The 14,071-nt window shown below is 47.3% G+C and overlaps 2 protein-coding genes across 2 annotated transcripts; one reads left to right on the top strand and one right to left on the bottom strand.

Moving 5' to 3' along the window:
• Nucleotides 1-45: 45 nt before the first annotated feature.
• On the bottom strand, nt 46-7,816 carry PAXX (PAXX non-homologous end joining factor). Its single transcript, XM_077305145.1, has 7 exons — nt 7,537-7,816; nt 6,552-6,612; nt 5,235-5,287; nt 3,655-3,845; nt 2,769-2,852; nt 1,503-1,602; nt 46-763 (listed from the first exon to the last, which is right to left on the bottom strand). Exons 1-7 carry the CDS (start codon nt 7,623-7,625, stop codon nt 724-726), a joined length of 618 nt encoding a protein of 205 aa, XP_077161260.1. The 5' UTR covers nt 7,626-7,816; the 3' UTR covers nt 46-723.
• Nucleotides 7,817-8,088: 272 nt separating this feature from the next.
• Nucleotides 8,089-13,631, top strand: TMEM141 (transmembrane protein 141). The gene is made up of 5 exons (XM_077305147.1): nt 8,089-8,242; nt 10,259-10,325; nt 11,217-11,297; nt 11,720-11,827; nt 13,066-13,631. The coding sequence occupies exons 1-5, from the start codon at nt 8,189-8,191 to the stop codon at nt 13,143-13,145; spliced, it is 390 nt and encodes a 129-aa protein (XP_077161262.1). The 5' UTR covers nt 8,089-8,188; the 3' UTR covers nt 13,146-13,631.
• Nucleotides 13,632-14,071: the final 440 nt, after the last annotated feature.

The following is a 14,071-nucleotide window of genomic DNA, read 5'->3' on the forward strand; positions in this document are numbered from 1 at the left end:
TGCTGCCAGTATGGGTAGATAATACTGACTTGGATGGACCAAGGGTGTGATTCAGTATGAGGCGCTCACGTGATGCTTTATTCAAGTAACCTACAGGCATTTCAAAAGGCTGCTGATGGACATGTTAAAAAAAATTCATTTGAGAGGCAGCTGCAGATTTTTTGATAAGCCTTTCCAGACCAGGAGGAGCCTCCTCTTCCCTGAGTTCTTCTCCCACTGTGGAGTATAACGCTCTTGCATCCTCCCGGGCTCTGATGCGACTCTAGCAGGAGCAAGTGAGAATCTCTGCCATGCTGCTTCTCCCCCGGACCAGCGGAGAGGGGTGTTTGGCAGATGCAGCAGATGGAGAGTCTCTTGGGCTTTGTTCCAGGCCCTTCTCCCACCAGGAAATCAGCTTGGTGTCCTTGGGCAGGGGTGGGGGTCCTTCGTCAAGCTGCAGTTGGTGGCAAGTATCAATCCTTCACTGACCCTGCCAGCCACCTTTTCTGCAGTCCATTCACGATCCCCTTCTCTGGCTGGTGGGAGGTCAACCTTCCTTTGTTCTCTTCTTCCTCAAAATCCATTGACTGGGGGATGCTACAAAAGGGTTTGTTGCTGGACCAAATCCAAGGCAGGCTGGAAAAATGGGCAATTCATGGGGTTTAAAAGGAGCAAACACATTTATATGTTTAAAAAATATCTTGTTAAAATGTGTAAATCTGTCTTGGCTGGGGTCAAGTGTACTCAGGCCTCTTCAAAGTCTACCCCAGTAGGTGACTTTTTCCTAGGGAGGAAGGGAAAGGAAATGATAGCTTTCACAGAGTATACATTTCAATAATTCCCCACACAACGCTATAGCTTAAAAATATTTATATTTTCTATTTCTTTCATCACAAAACCCGCTTGCATCAAAATAAAGATGAAACCACATGAAAATAAACATAACTGTGCTGTCACAGAACAAATAGCCACACAATACAGAAGCAGGCCTGCTGGCTCTCAGTCAGCTCTTCTCAAATGCTCCATAGGAAAGCCAGGTTTTAAATGTGCCACCCAAACAGATTGCTGAAAGAACTGAATAAATATCCCATGGGCAGTGGGCCTCGCTATCCAGGCACTGTGACTAAGAGCTCCCCGGCTGCCACACCACAAAAGAGGTTTATGAAAGTTACTTTTTTCACCAATGCTGCACACAAATCTGAGGTGTTCCCTCAGCTATGCACCATATTCAGTAGTTTTCTGCACACCTGGAAGTTCACCCAATACAACTAGGGAAGTGAGTGTTTTGTTAGGAGCTTGAGCATTTACTAATACAAAGAAAGTGTGATGACAACAGACTGCCGGAAAGAGAATCTAATGCCAAAAGCTGGGCTTGGTTGGGCTGAGGGAAAGAATAGGCTGTTCTCATGCATGCATGCTTGGACTCTTTGCCTCACTAACTGCAAAATCACGGACAGGAGTGAAGGGCAGCTGCCCGTGTGGCAAAAGCAAAGAGAGCTACAAGGGAGGTGGTCTGGAATTACCTCTTGAATCCAGGATTAATGAGGGACTCCCCAGACATCTTCCTTTTACTTGCTGCTTGCCCTGTGCCGGCTCCACCCCGGCCTTTGAGGGGACTTTGGTCTGTTTGCAAAGAGGGAAAAAACAAACCACAGAAAGATTTTGCTCCTGCTCCATTTCATTCATCCCTGCTCCGTAGGAAGGAAGTGTGTGGGCAGGGAGGACAAGAACCTTATAGTGGCTCTCAAGGTAGGAGTGTGCCCCTGAAAAGCCACATGGAACTAAATGGTTGCTAGGAAATCAGAAAGGCTAGATGCTCTTTTCAAGAATCATTGGGGTGAGCAAGTCTTCTGCATTGGATTAACATGACTCCTGTTTGCCATCAGCATTGTCAATAAGGACCTCTAGAGCAAGAAAGGATTCCTTCTTCTCTTTGATACTGAGGAGAACTCTGAACTGCCTCTGAGCATTACAGAAATTGTGTGAATATGGTACCCCTGGAGGAGACCGGAGTCCGCAGGTGTTGTGGGTAAGTGTGGCAGCCTTTGATCCGGAAAACTGGAGTTGATTCCCCAACTCCTCCTCTACATGCAGCTAGCTGGGTGACCTTGGCCTAGTCACAGTCCTGTTAGAGCTGTTCTCACAGAGCAGTTTCTCTCAGAGCTCTCTCAGCCTGACCTACTTCACCGGGTGTCTTTTGTAGAGAGAGGAAGGGAGGCAATTGTAAGCTGCTTTGAGTCTCCTTTGGGTGACTCTTCTTCTAACCTAGAGGACAACAGTTAGCCCGCCTGCAGTACCCCCCACTTGACCAGCATCTTCAGGGCATGACTATATTTATCCTCCAAATATATGGAATTTACTACCTAACTTTGTACATTAAGAGCTTTCATTTTAAAGAGGAGAGGGGAAAAGCAAGTTTTCTAGGACTTACAGTTTCAAAGCCAGGCTTGGACCTAATGCTGGATAAAATCTGTGAAATCAGATGGGATACCCAATTGCAAGATACTACGGACAGAACTTCAGTGCTCGGAATGGTGCCCTGTCCAACTCAAACAACCATGGTGCATGTTAAAACAGAATGTGGCTTTTCTTGACTGGGAACATGAGTAGTCTGAATGGGTGGGGCCTGAAGCAGTACAGGGCCTTGTTCTGTCCTGAAAGCCAGTGTGGCTTCACAAAGAAGGCAGTTATCAAAACAGGAAGGACTGAAAATTCACACTGGGACAAAGAGAGACGCTCCCTGGATGGGTCATCAAAATACTCCACGCTGGATGTGTGCCATTTCTTACCTGGAGAAAAGAAGGGCTGGCTTTTCAAAGTGTTCTTCTCAGGGCTACCAAAGGGTGAAGTGCCAGCTCTCTGAAGGGAGCCTTCTGCAATGAGAAGCAAAAGACACAAAAGCATGTCTTTTCAACAACCTGCAGCTGCTGTCAATCTGCACTCCAGAAATGTGATTCGGGTAGTCGGTAAGAGAAGTAGAAACTGAGAAAGGGAGTCTATCTCTAGCTATTTTTTTCACCCAGCAGCATTCAAGGAGGTCTGGAATTCATTTATTTTTAAACAGAGGTTCCAAATCTATTGGCTTTCCTGGCTGATCTCCCACCACCACCCTGGTGAAATTGACAAGAAAGTCAATTTCAGCCTGAATTCCAACCAGTGTGACTAATCTCTGTGCTCCTGCTCATTAAGGAAAGTGACAAGTTTCTTGGTCTATCTCAGAATACCTTCCGAAATCACTGATAACAGGATCTGAAGTAGCTGCTTATAGTCTTCCAGCGATGAGGCAGAGAAGTTAAGCAATAAACCTAACCTGTATTCAGTAGAAGATGCTCAAGAATGAACATCCATAGATCAGGCTGCACATTTTTAAGCTAACAAAATGACTCTTGTGGGACAGGCAGGCTACTAAACATTTTTGTGGACTAGCCAGTTATAGTCTATTTCTATGGTTGCAGAAAGATGGGGTGAAACGTGTATTGTTAACCAGCCTGATATTGGCTTGAATTTTTTATCTTTACATCATATCAAATCTAGAAAACCACCCTCATATTTCGCACTGGATTCTAACATTTCATGAAGAATAGCAGAAGGAGAAGTTGGGATGGTTTCAAAGTTGGTATGAATTGAGATCCTGCTTTCCCCAGGCCACCCGGCAAATATGCATGAAAACAGAACCTTTGACATGTTTTTCCAGTTTCTGCACCTGTTCCACCAAGCCAAAAACCAGATCCTGAGCTAGTTTCCTTGCTTCAGAGAGGGGGGCTTTGAACAAGTCGAAGGTCAAAGTCTGTCTGCTGTCTTGGAACTGCAAGGTGACCTTGCTGTCATGTATGGTTAGCGTAGGAGTTTGATATTCAAAGGCGTCTCTGTGGACAAAAGAGGAGTCAAACAAAATGCACTGTGCAAATACACCTAAGTGATATAACTAAGACTGCACATATTATATTTATGGATTTACTTTAGTTATTGTCTGCCTTGCTCTCTGTGACTCAAACAATATCACAAAATTTTAAACACAAAAATATGCAATACAACCAGTATATATAACAAGCAAAGCAAATAAACCTGAATTATCACATTAGAAGTCACAAAACGAAGAATCACATTCATCAACTAAAGTTTTAGATAGTTAATTGACAAGGGTTACTGCCGATCCCTGGGGCTGAGAACTGAGGTTAATTAAAAGTTTATTTTGAGGCTATCTTGATTCTGATCTGTGAACACTTATAGGGGGAAAATATTTAAGATGGCAAACTAACTTCAACAGCAAGGAGCTTTATGGTGCAATCCAAGCAGAGTTATTCTGTTCAAAGTCTATGGAAGTCACAGGGATTAGAAGGGTATAACTCTGATGAGGACTGCTGTGTTAGTGCCTGAACTTCCACAGTTCTGCAGGGCCTGCAAAAGGGAGCTCCTCCACCAGGCTTGAATCTGACCGACCCAAAACATCCACTGGTCCCCCCTCAGACCATGACCTGAACCAGCCTAACCTCCATGGGATTTTGTCTAAGTTGTCATTCTATTTAGTATCGTTTGCCAAAGCCGTTGAAATTCTGTTAAATTGGAACCACTGTTGGATTATTGCTGATATGTTGTTTTATGACTGTGTTATATGTTTAGACTGTTCTATGTATCACCTCTGCAGTGTTTTATGTGAACTACCCTGAGCTGTAGGGGAGGGCAGCATAAAAATCAAATAAATAAATAAATCTACTAAATTCTATGATCATCTCACACTTCTTTCCGTCTCGCAAAATGCTAAGTTCTAGGTCAGGGGTAATCAAACTGTGGCCCTCCAGATATCCATGGACTACAATGGGGCTCATGGGAATTGTAGTCCATGGACATCTGGAGGGCCGCAGTTTGACTATCCCTGCTCTAGGTAATATATAAAATACCTCTAGCATGTAATCTGTGACTTGATTAAGAGGAGGATTACAAAATCAGAGTTCCTAAGATATCACACTCCACAACACATCACAATGTGCAGCTAACACCTTTCTTTCCCACCTCAAAATGGGGTGGAGCTGCTGATTGGATTTCAAAGGGGAGAATCATGTCCTGAAGACACGTGCCAAATTTCATTCCAGTCAAAAGGGACAGTACATAGTAAACACAGATAACAGTGAGCAGAATGAAATGGACTTTCTCATTTTATGGGACCAAGTACTTCTCAGTGGGTAGATATTAACCCACCTTAAGATTCTGAAATAAAGAACACAAGACCTGATTCTTGGAGGGGGGGGGACACCCACCTGAGTTTAACAAGGCCGTCATCACACGAAGAATTCAGCCCACCCTGAGATACCTGGAGGGGGGGGGAACAAAAGCAACAACTGCTCAGAGCTAGAGAGGAAAGGACACCCTGCCTGGCTAGCCAGCTTGAAAGACCAGCAAGGCTGTCCTGTGTACTGGGAGCGTCCTTCTCCTGGAGGCTTGCCTGGTGCCTACCTTGTTGCCTTTTAGACGCCAGCCCAAAAGGTTTTAATTATGGATTGATTGTCTTAACACTAAGTTGCCTCAGGCACGCTCCTAGAGAGGAGGCATAAAACGTTCTAAATAAATACATACTATGATCAGAAACCACAACTAAATGCTATTTCCATATTTCATGGACATGCCCACGTTGGCCATGGGTGGGGGAAGGAGACAGTCCTCCTCCTTGCCCATCTGCAAGGATTAAGCTTTTGGTCAAACACGAAATGTGGTGGAACTGGGCACTAATCATGGCTTGAAAATATTCGGCAGCCTCACGGAGCCCATCAGGTGACTAAAACAAGCCTTTAGACCCAGGGGCAGCAAATGTCTGCATTCCCATGGGAGGGGAAGGAAGAGGGCTCAAAGGGGAATGCTGTGGCCTCTATGCCCTGCGGTTGGCCCTTCATAGGCTACTGAGAAACAGGATCCTGGACTTGATGGACCACTGGTTTTCTTATGTTCTTTGGCATCTGACTTAATTCCTATGTCTCCATATTCAAGGGAGAAATTGAATCGTAGAATCATCGAATTGGAAGGGGCCATACTGGCCATCTAGTCCAATCCCCTGCTCAACACAGGAGTGTCAGCCTAAAGCATCCAGGATAAGTATCTGTCCAGCTGCTGCTTGAAGACTGCCAGTGAAGGGGAGCTCACTACCTCTTTAGGCAGCTAATTCCACTGCTGAACTACTCTGACTGTGAATATTTTTTTTCCTGATCGCTAACTGGTACTGTTCTACACGCAGGTTAAACCTATTACTGCTGGTCCTATCCTCTGCTGCCAACAGAAACCGCTCCTTGCCCTCCTCTAAGTGACAACCTTTCAGATGCTTAAAGAGAGCAATCCTGTCCCCTCTCAATCTCCTCTTCCCCAGGTGGAACATTCCCAAATCCCTCAGCCTTCCCTTACAGGGCTTAGCCCCAAGACCCCAAATCATCACGAGGTATGAAGGCATATTTTTGCAACCCAGCAGAGTGCACCAAGGGGGATGGTTAAACTGGAGGCTTCCCTTTCCTAAGTAAAGCATTTCACAGCTTGAGGGGTCCTTGGCAGAGGGCCTGCATGGTCTTGGGCACCCAAGTCTGGAAGCTTACCTGTCTGTCCAGCTTATCCAAAGCAATGTCCCCACTCCAGAACTCATAAGCATTTGTGACACTGCGAAAAGAGAAAGCTAGAGGTTATCAGGCTCTTGTTCCTTCACACATGACACCTTCAACTGGAAGGGGCACAAAGGCCTCAGACTTTGTGGGTTCCTCTGCCCTTGATCCAGCTTTCTTTGCCACTCATAGTAATTCTTCCAAACATTTTGCAGGCTGCCTTGACTGTTCAACAGAGAGAAGATAAGGTGCAGCACAGAGAAGTAGAGCTGCATGTTGCAAATCCCTTGCTCACATATACCTGCCCATTGATCAATACCATCTTCCAGAGAGGCCTTTTTTCACTGTGCATCTCCACCTTCTGAGTTATAGGGAGGGGGGCAATTGCCTCCCAGACTGATGTGTGCAGAACCAATCCAGTACAATGATAGGGGGTGAGAAGAAACGTTTCTTCTTTTCTCCCTTGGTCTCGAGGGCCAAACGGTCCAAGTGCCTGGTGATCACCTTTGAAGGGACCTTCGTCCCTGTGGGACTCCCTCCTCCCCTATGTCCCCCAAGGGAAACGAAGATCTAGCAAACAAAATTTTGCTCAACGTCCCTGGCCCCAAAGATGTTAAACTGGCCTCAAAGAGGGGCAGGGCCTTTTCAGCCTTGGCCCCAGCCTGGTGGCCTTTGGTGAGATGAGGGCCCTGCGGGATCAAGGACACTCCGGGCTAGATGCTGGATGTGAAAGGGGAGCCCGGAGTTCTTGAGTGGATCCAGCATCCCGCCTCCCAAGCCCGCAAGCAGTGAGGGCTGCCTGGCTGTGGCTCCCGAGGAGCGGGTCCTCCCTCCCCAGGGATGCTGCGCTGCCCCTGAAGGAAGAGGACCCCTTGAGCTGCCCTGGCCAACTCGAGAATGACTATGGAGAACAAGGGGGAGGGGGCGGCCATGGTGGGGAGGGGCTCCTGCTTTTGTAACCCCCCCCCCCCTTTGCCCTTACTGGAGCCTGGGCACGGCGCGGTCGCTGCAAAAGCAGAGGAGCCGCTGTCCTTCGTGCTGCACGACGCGGAGGGTCCCGGGCAGAGCCATCCGGCAAGTCTCGCTCCCGACTGGGCCAGGCGCGAACCGGCGTCGAGGCCGGCTGCGGGGAGGGAGGAGTTGTCTTTGCGGAGCCGGACCTTAAAGGGGAGGCGGCGGGCGGCTGGCTGGCTCCTCTGCTCTTTCCCGGCTGAACGAAGAATGGGCTCGCCTTCACGAAATCCTGCCCCTTAGCCCAGGCTCCTTTGGTGGGCAGGGAACGCAATGAAAGTCTTCTGTGCACACTTACCTCCGAGTAAACCCCACCGAACAGAGCAGGATTTACCTCCCTATAGACAGGCATATTGTTGCCTTGCACAGTTGCAGGGTTTGTTTTTTTTTTAGCCTCCTTCCCCTCGCACTAGAAACTTTCCAAGGCCGGTCAATGGATTGGGACCATACCTGGGATCTCTCCCGCAATCCTTAAAGAAAGAAAGGGAAAAGACAGCTTCCTTTCCCTTTAATGCTGTCTTGCTCGCAAACCTAAACGAAACCCGCCAGCCCTGTAGAGAGCGCTGCCGTTCGCACGAAACCGGGAAGGGAGTCGCTCCGGAGTCAACTCGCCGTGGCCGTCCATGGTGAACTTGGGGCTGTCGCGCGTGGACGATGCCGTGGCGGCCAAGCACCCGGTGGGTTCCTCGCTGCAGTCCCCGCCACCAGGCCAGCCCCCTTCTCGGCAAAGAGAGGCAGGGGCAGGGCGCCGCTGGCCAGGGCTGTAAGGGTGCCAGCCTCCCGATGGGACCTGGGGATCCCCCTCGAATTACAGCTCACCTCCACAATCCAGAGATCAGCTCCCTTGGAGAAAGTGGCTGCTTTGGACGGTGGACTCCGTAGCATTAGATTCCACTGAGGTCCGTGTCCTCCCCTACCTGCCCCCCCCCATCCCCTGCCGGTGGCCAGAGGGGCGCCCCAGGGAGACGGCACCCAGTCGCCGTTTCGAGACTTAACAAAACATATTCGACAGAAACTTTCGCGAGGCACAGCTCGCTTCCTCAGGCGCGTTGAAGCCTGCCCTGCCTCTCCATTTATGAGTGCTGCTGAAAGGCCCAGAGTAATTTTGCCGGTTGAGGGCAGCAAAGGGTTAGAAATTGTTGTGTGTTGTTCTGTTTTGTTTTTTGGAGGGGGTATTGTCTACGAGATTTTCATTTATGTGGGAAAGTGAAATATAAATGTTAGAAAACGGAAAAATCACTTCTCCAGGGTTGCTTTCTCTGTAGAAAAGCTGCCTCTGTGGAATTTCTGCTTATCCCAGTATAACCTGTGCAAGTTCCCTCTCCCATACTGCTCCTAAAGGTTCCCCCCCCTTACTCCCTTCCTTCTTACGGCCTCCCAGGCCAACAAGGGGAGGGATTTCTCATTCTGTGTTCTGCAAAATGCAGTGCACTGTTGTTATGACTTGAATTCTTGTAAAGTAGTTGTTAAAAGGCGTGAAAATCCATCCAGGGAGGAGAAAAATGAATGTCTGCCCCAAGGTGATGGGAAGGGGTGGGGGGGGGGGGAGTCAGCATGATTTAACCCTGTAAAATCCAAGTAGGGGCAGCAATTTTAAAAGGGAAACTGTGGGCCATTTCGCACGGCTTCAAAATAGCACAATGGTTGCTAATTGAAAACGCTACTAATTTGGAATAACCCACGACGTCGTAGACAATCTGCAACACTCCTGAAACCGACCCGCAAAAAGCGCTTCGTTGTAGCGCTTTCAGGGGAATCCCAAAAAGTGGATTCACCCTCCGGAAAGCGATACACTCCTGCAACCAATCTGCAACAATAGCGATAAAGACCTGTGCGTTAACATTGTTGCGGTTTCTTCAAAGTCCCTCCTCCTGAGCCTGTCCTCCAAACTTCCGCGATCGCCATTTTTTTTTCCCCAAGCGAGTGGAGATCAACGCACCGGCGAGCCTCCGTTTAGCCAGTGAGGCTTCCCAGGCTGCAGTCCCTCCTCAGAGCTGTTTACAGTCACTAAGCACAAGAAGCCCGCAGAAGCCCGTTTGCTGATGTATTTTCCCTTTATTTTTCACACTGTTTCGGCTGAAAATCGCGCCCGTGGGGGGGGGAGGGGGATTTTTTTTTTCCACTCGGAGGCAGCGTGGCCACGATCAAATGACAGCTCAAACAGAGGCTTCCCCGGCTTCAGTCCCTCCCCTTCAGTCACTAAGCACACACATTTCACACATTCCATTCAGCCGAAAATCGGGCCCGTGAGAGGGGGGGGGATTTTTTTTTTTTCACTCGGAGATAGCATGTTAACGATCAAACGATCAAACGACAGCTCAAACACCCCAAGCAGCTGGATGGGTCTCTCCATTGCAACGAATCTACCCAGATTCGTTACAATGGGTCTGTTTTTTTTTTTTTAAAAAAAACCTTCCTTAAAGGGAAAGGGGCTGTTTGGGAGCATGCTAACGGCTGCCCATTGGCTGCTTGACGGCCAGGGGCGGGACGAGCTTGGCAATAGCGCTTCCTTTCTAGCGATTTCTGCCGAGACCGGAAGCCTGTGGGAAACGCTAAAAAACGCAACTGATTCCACTACAAAGCCAGGTATGCAAAACGACGAATTCCACTATTTTAAATGGCGATTTTTCATTCAGTGACCAATTTGCAACAAAGATCCCCGTGCAAAAAGGCCCTGTATGTTGTCTTTTCAGGGGCTACAGGAATATGCTGCCTGCCAGTCTTTTGCCTTCATGAAAGGCGTTGGCACCTTTATTACAGGTAAGCCCACCCCCAAATTTACCCCTTAGGGTCAGTAGGTTGTAAAATTACAGTGCTGCAGATAAGTGCCCAGAGTGACAGTTGTATAAATTCTTCAGACTTAACTAATCATTGAAGTGGTCCTTCAGTGGTGAGGGATCGTGTGGCTGAATTTTCCTCCATTCAAAATAAATTCCTTTCTCATCGAAGGCTAGAACATTAGGGGAGAAAGTCAGGGTAGAACTTCCAACTCTGCAATTTACATGCCGCTTACAGGGAATAGTTTGGTCCGGAGGAACCTTCCATCCTGTGGCTGCCCATCTGCCCTCTAGCACAAGCGGCCCAGACTTCCTTGGTGAAGCCAAGAGTGTAAGCCTTAAGGCCCCACCCTCACCTGGTGTGCTCACCTCCTGTTGATCATGTCGATCTTCTGCATTCTTAAAGCAGGGTGCAAAATGACAGAAGCCACTGAGAACAGACTTATAAAGAACAGCAAACAGATAGGTAAAAATGTACATCACACCATCCAGGGGGGAGAACTCAAAAGACAGGCGAACAAAAGGCTCTCCAAGGAGCAGGCTAGTTTAAACCCTGCTGGTTTGAACTAGCCTGGAGGATGATGCAAAACTTCCTTGGATGCTTACTGTTCCTCCCTCCACACTCCTCGCTGTGCCAGTACTGCCAACATAGGATGGGAAGCTAAGTGCCAATTCAGCACAAGCCAAAGATCGTCAAGCACATCCTTTCCTTCTTTCTCTATCAAGCACATTCTTTCCTTTAAGATCTCACAGCTCAATGACACCCTCACTTTCCAGCCAGCAATTTCTGCCTTGTGGGGACCCTGTGGGAGTTTGGGGGTGGTGCTGGTTATGGTGCAAGGGATAATCTGAACCTCTGTGTCTGTCTGAATAGGCACCGGGATGGCCTTTGCGCTTCAGAAATTCATCCGGAAGATGCCCTACTCCTTCCAGTGGAATATTCTTGTTTCCTTGGGTTGGTATTTCAGGAAATTGAATTCTGAAGATTCTCTTTTCTCCCCAACCCACCACCAGTGACTTCCTGTGACCTTGCCTAGCCTCTGTTTTCCAACCGAAAGCTTAGTACCTAAAACATCCGCTGTATAGCTTACATGCATTTTAGGAGGGAGGGGAGAATCCAAAATTCTATGCATGGCCTATTGTTAAATTCATTCCTGTTTTTGAATTCAGAGGGTTTTATATAACACTTCACTTTGTTTCCTGTGCATTCGTGATACTAGAATGTGGTCTAAAACATCACTTGGTTTAGCTAAGGCTGCAAAATCTGATGCATGCCTACTTGGGACTGCCCTACCCAATTCAGAATCCTAAGTAAAATCTTTGCAGCTTTCCTTTAAAGGCTTTCCAGTTGGTCAACATTCTTTTCTGTGCCTGCAGTTGTGGGTTCAGTTGCCAGCTATGCAGTAACCCGGTGGGAAACCCAGAAGTGTTCTAATTTATGGATCTTCCTGGAGACTGGAGAGCTCCCCCAGGATGTGGCCAGAGGTGAGCAGAGTGGGGAAGTTGGAAAGATAGACCTGAAGAGGGTAGATAAGAAGAATTGAAATGATCTTGTAATGGAAGCACCTTCCCTTTCCTCTCCCCACAACAGATACCCTGTGAGGGGGGTGAGGCTGAGAGAGCCCTGATATCACTGCTCGGTCAGAACAGCTTTACCAGCGCTGTGGCGAGCCCAAGGTCACCCAGCTGGCTGCATGTGGGGGAGCGGGGAATCAAACCCGGCTCGCCTCCTAACCACTACACCAAATGGCTCTTCTCTCTTCTTCTTAATACTTCCATGGAATTCCCTTTCATAATTCGTTGGCAGTAGATCCAAGGAAATCACTTCAGCATCTAATGCATAGTTTAACTTGTGGCATTTATTCCCATAAATGCGGGTGTGAGTAAGGGTGATTTTGAATTTCTCATCCATTGCTATTTCAGCACCCCAAACCCCTTTTTGATTTCTTCTCATGCAAATCGGATTTTTGGATCTTTTTTATTGTCCCCTTTTTGTTCCCATACAAACAATCCTTGTAGAATGCATGCACTTTTCAACACTGATCGTGTATCAATACCTGTACATTATATTTTGCACTTATAAATGATCCGCATTACACATATAAATTGGAAACCCAACAACTACAATCAGAGAACATGATAAAAATATATGTGCCTGGGCTCTGGAACTCCCTTCCTGCAGCAGTTCATGAGATTCAGTGTTTTTTTTCCCCTTTTGCTTTTCCAGGTTCTCTTTTTGTTTGTTCCAATAGACAGAAATGTATGTTTGTTTTGCTCTTGATTCTATTGCTGGCTTTACTGTAGTGCTGGTTTTATAGGGTACAAAAAGGCTTAGGATGCCATTTGAAGGTTGATATTAAAATTGCGAATGGGTTATTACATTTTAAAAATTAAAATGGGGAAATTGGACTCTTTGTATTTGAGCTGTTTGTTCATTATTGTTAGGAATGCTGGTTCAACAGAACTGCCATGATCAGTAGCAGTGTATCACATTCCTACCCTGCTAATGAGTGGGCCAGGAGCACATAAATTGGGAGCCAGATGCTGGATATGATGGTCTCACCAATGGGGCACATTTCTTTTGTTTAAACATATTTGCTTTACTGGTTGTTTTGGGTAGCAAAATTGGTTGTGTCTATGATATAATTTTTATGTTTCTTTGATGAATTAATGCATTGGGGGATCGGAGTTGAAGTCCACTGATTCTTCTTTCATTTCTGCAGAGAAAGGGCCCACTCAGGATCCCAAAGAGAAAACACAGACAGGAGAGAAAAAGAACAAGTATGGAGATATTGTGAATTAACCTGAAGATCCTGAAAGAGGCTGGCAAAGAGGAGAATTCTCCCAGGAGTCTGGAACTCTTTCTAGGCTACGGCCCAGGGAGGGGGCCCAGGGAGGAGGCATCATGAGTGCATCCTGGATGTCCCCCCCCCCATCCAGTTCTCCTTCTCATACTATAACATGCACTTAAGGAAATTTGGGGTGTGTTGGCCCTATGCAGTTTTGCCTCGCAACCAAAAATGTTATTTTGCATCCCATTTTTCCCTAGCTAGAAAAGTTGGGGAAAGAACAGTGGAAATGAGATTCACAGCGGCCGTTTGCCATTGTGGGCTGGCATTGGATTTTGCACTGGGCTGGCCCGCCTCATCAGATCCAAACAGCTCTTCTGTTATCATGACAATTCAGATCCATCCCGAAAAGTCAACCCAGAAATCTAGTTTTGGTTGATCAGTTCAATCTGTTGTCTGCAGAAAACCAGAATAAATATATTGGTGAAGTCCCTCCTTTATACCACACGCATTATCAGTGTCTAAGTCAGGGATTCCCAACTAGGGGTCTGCAGGAGCTCTGAAGGGGCAGGGGTCCAGGCTGTGTTTTCAGCTCCTGCTCTACTTTCTGGTCTATATGAGGCTGAACCATCATAGTAGTAGTAAAGGCAGTGGGAGGGAGCAAAAAGAGGACTAAGGGTATGGGTACTGATGTCACTTCTAGGAGTGTGGCAGGGGCCGTGACCAGCTGACCACTTCCGGAGCTCCTCAAAGTCTGAAAAATGATTTCAGGGGGTCCTCCATAGTCAAAAGGTTGAAAAAGGCTGGTCTAAGTCTTGTTGAAAGGGTGGGATTTATTCATGGTGTATGTTGTTTCCAGATGCTGACTAAAGAAAGGGTAGCAGGAGGGAGGGCTGTTTGATTCAACAGTAAGATAAATTTTAGAAGAAGAAGAGCTGGT

Source organism: Paroedura picta, chromosome 12, assembly GCF_049243985.1.
Source record: "Paroedura picta isolate Pp20150507F chromosome 12, Ppicta_v3.0, whole genome shotgun sequence".
Lineage (NCBI taxonomy): Eukaryota > Metazoa > Chordata > Lepidosauria > Squamata > Gekkonidae > Paroedura > Paroedura picta.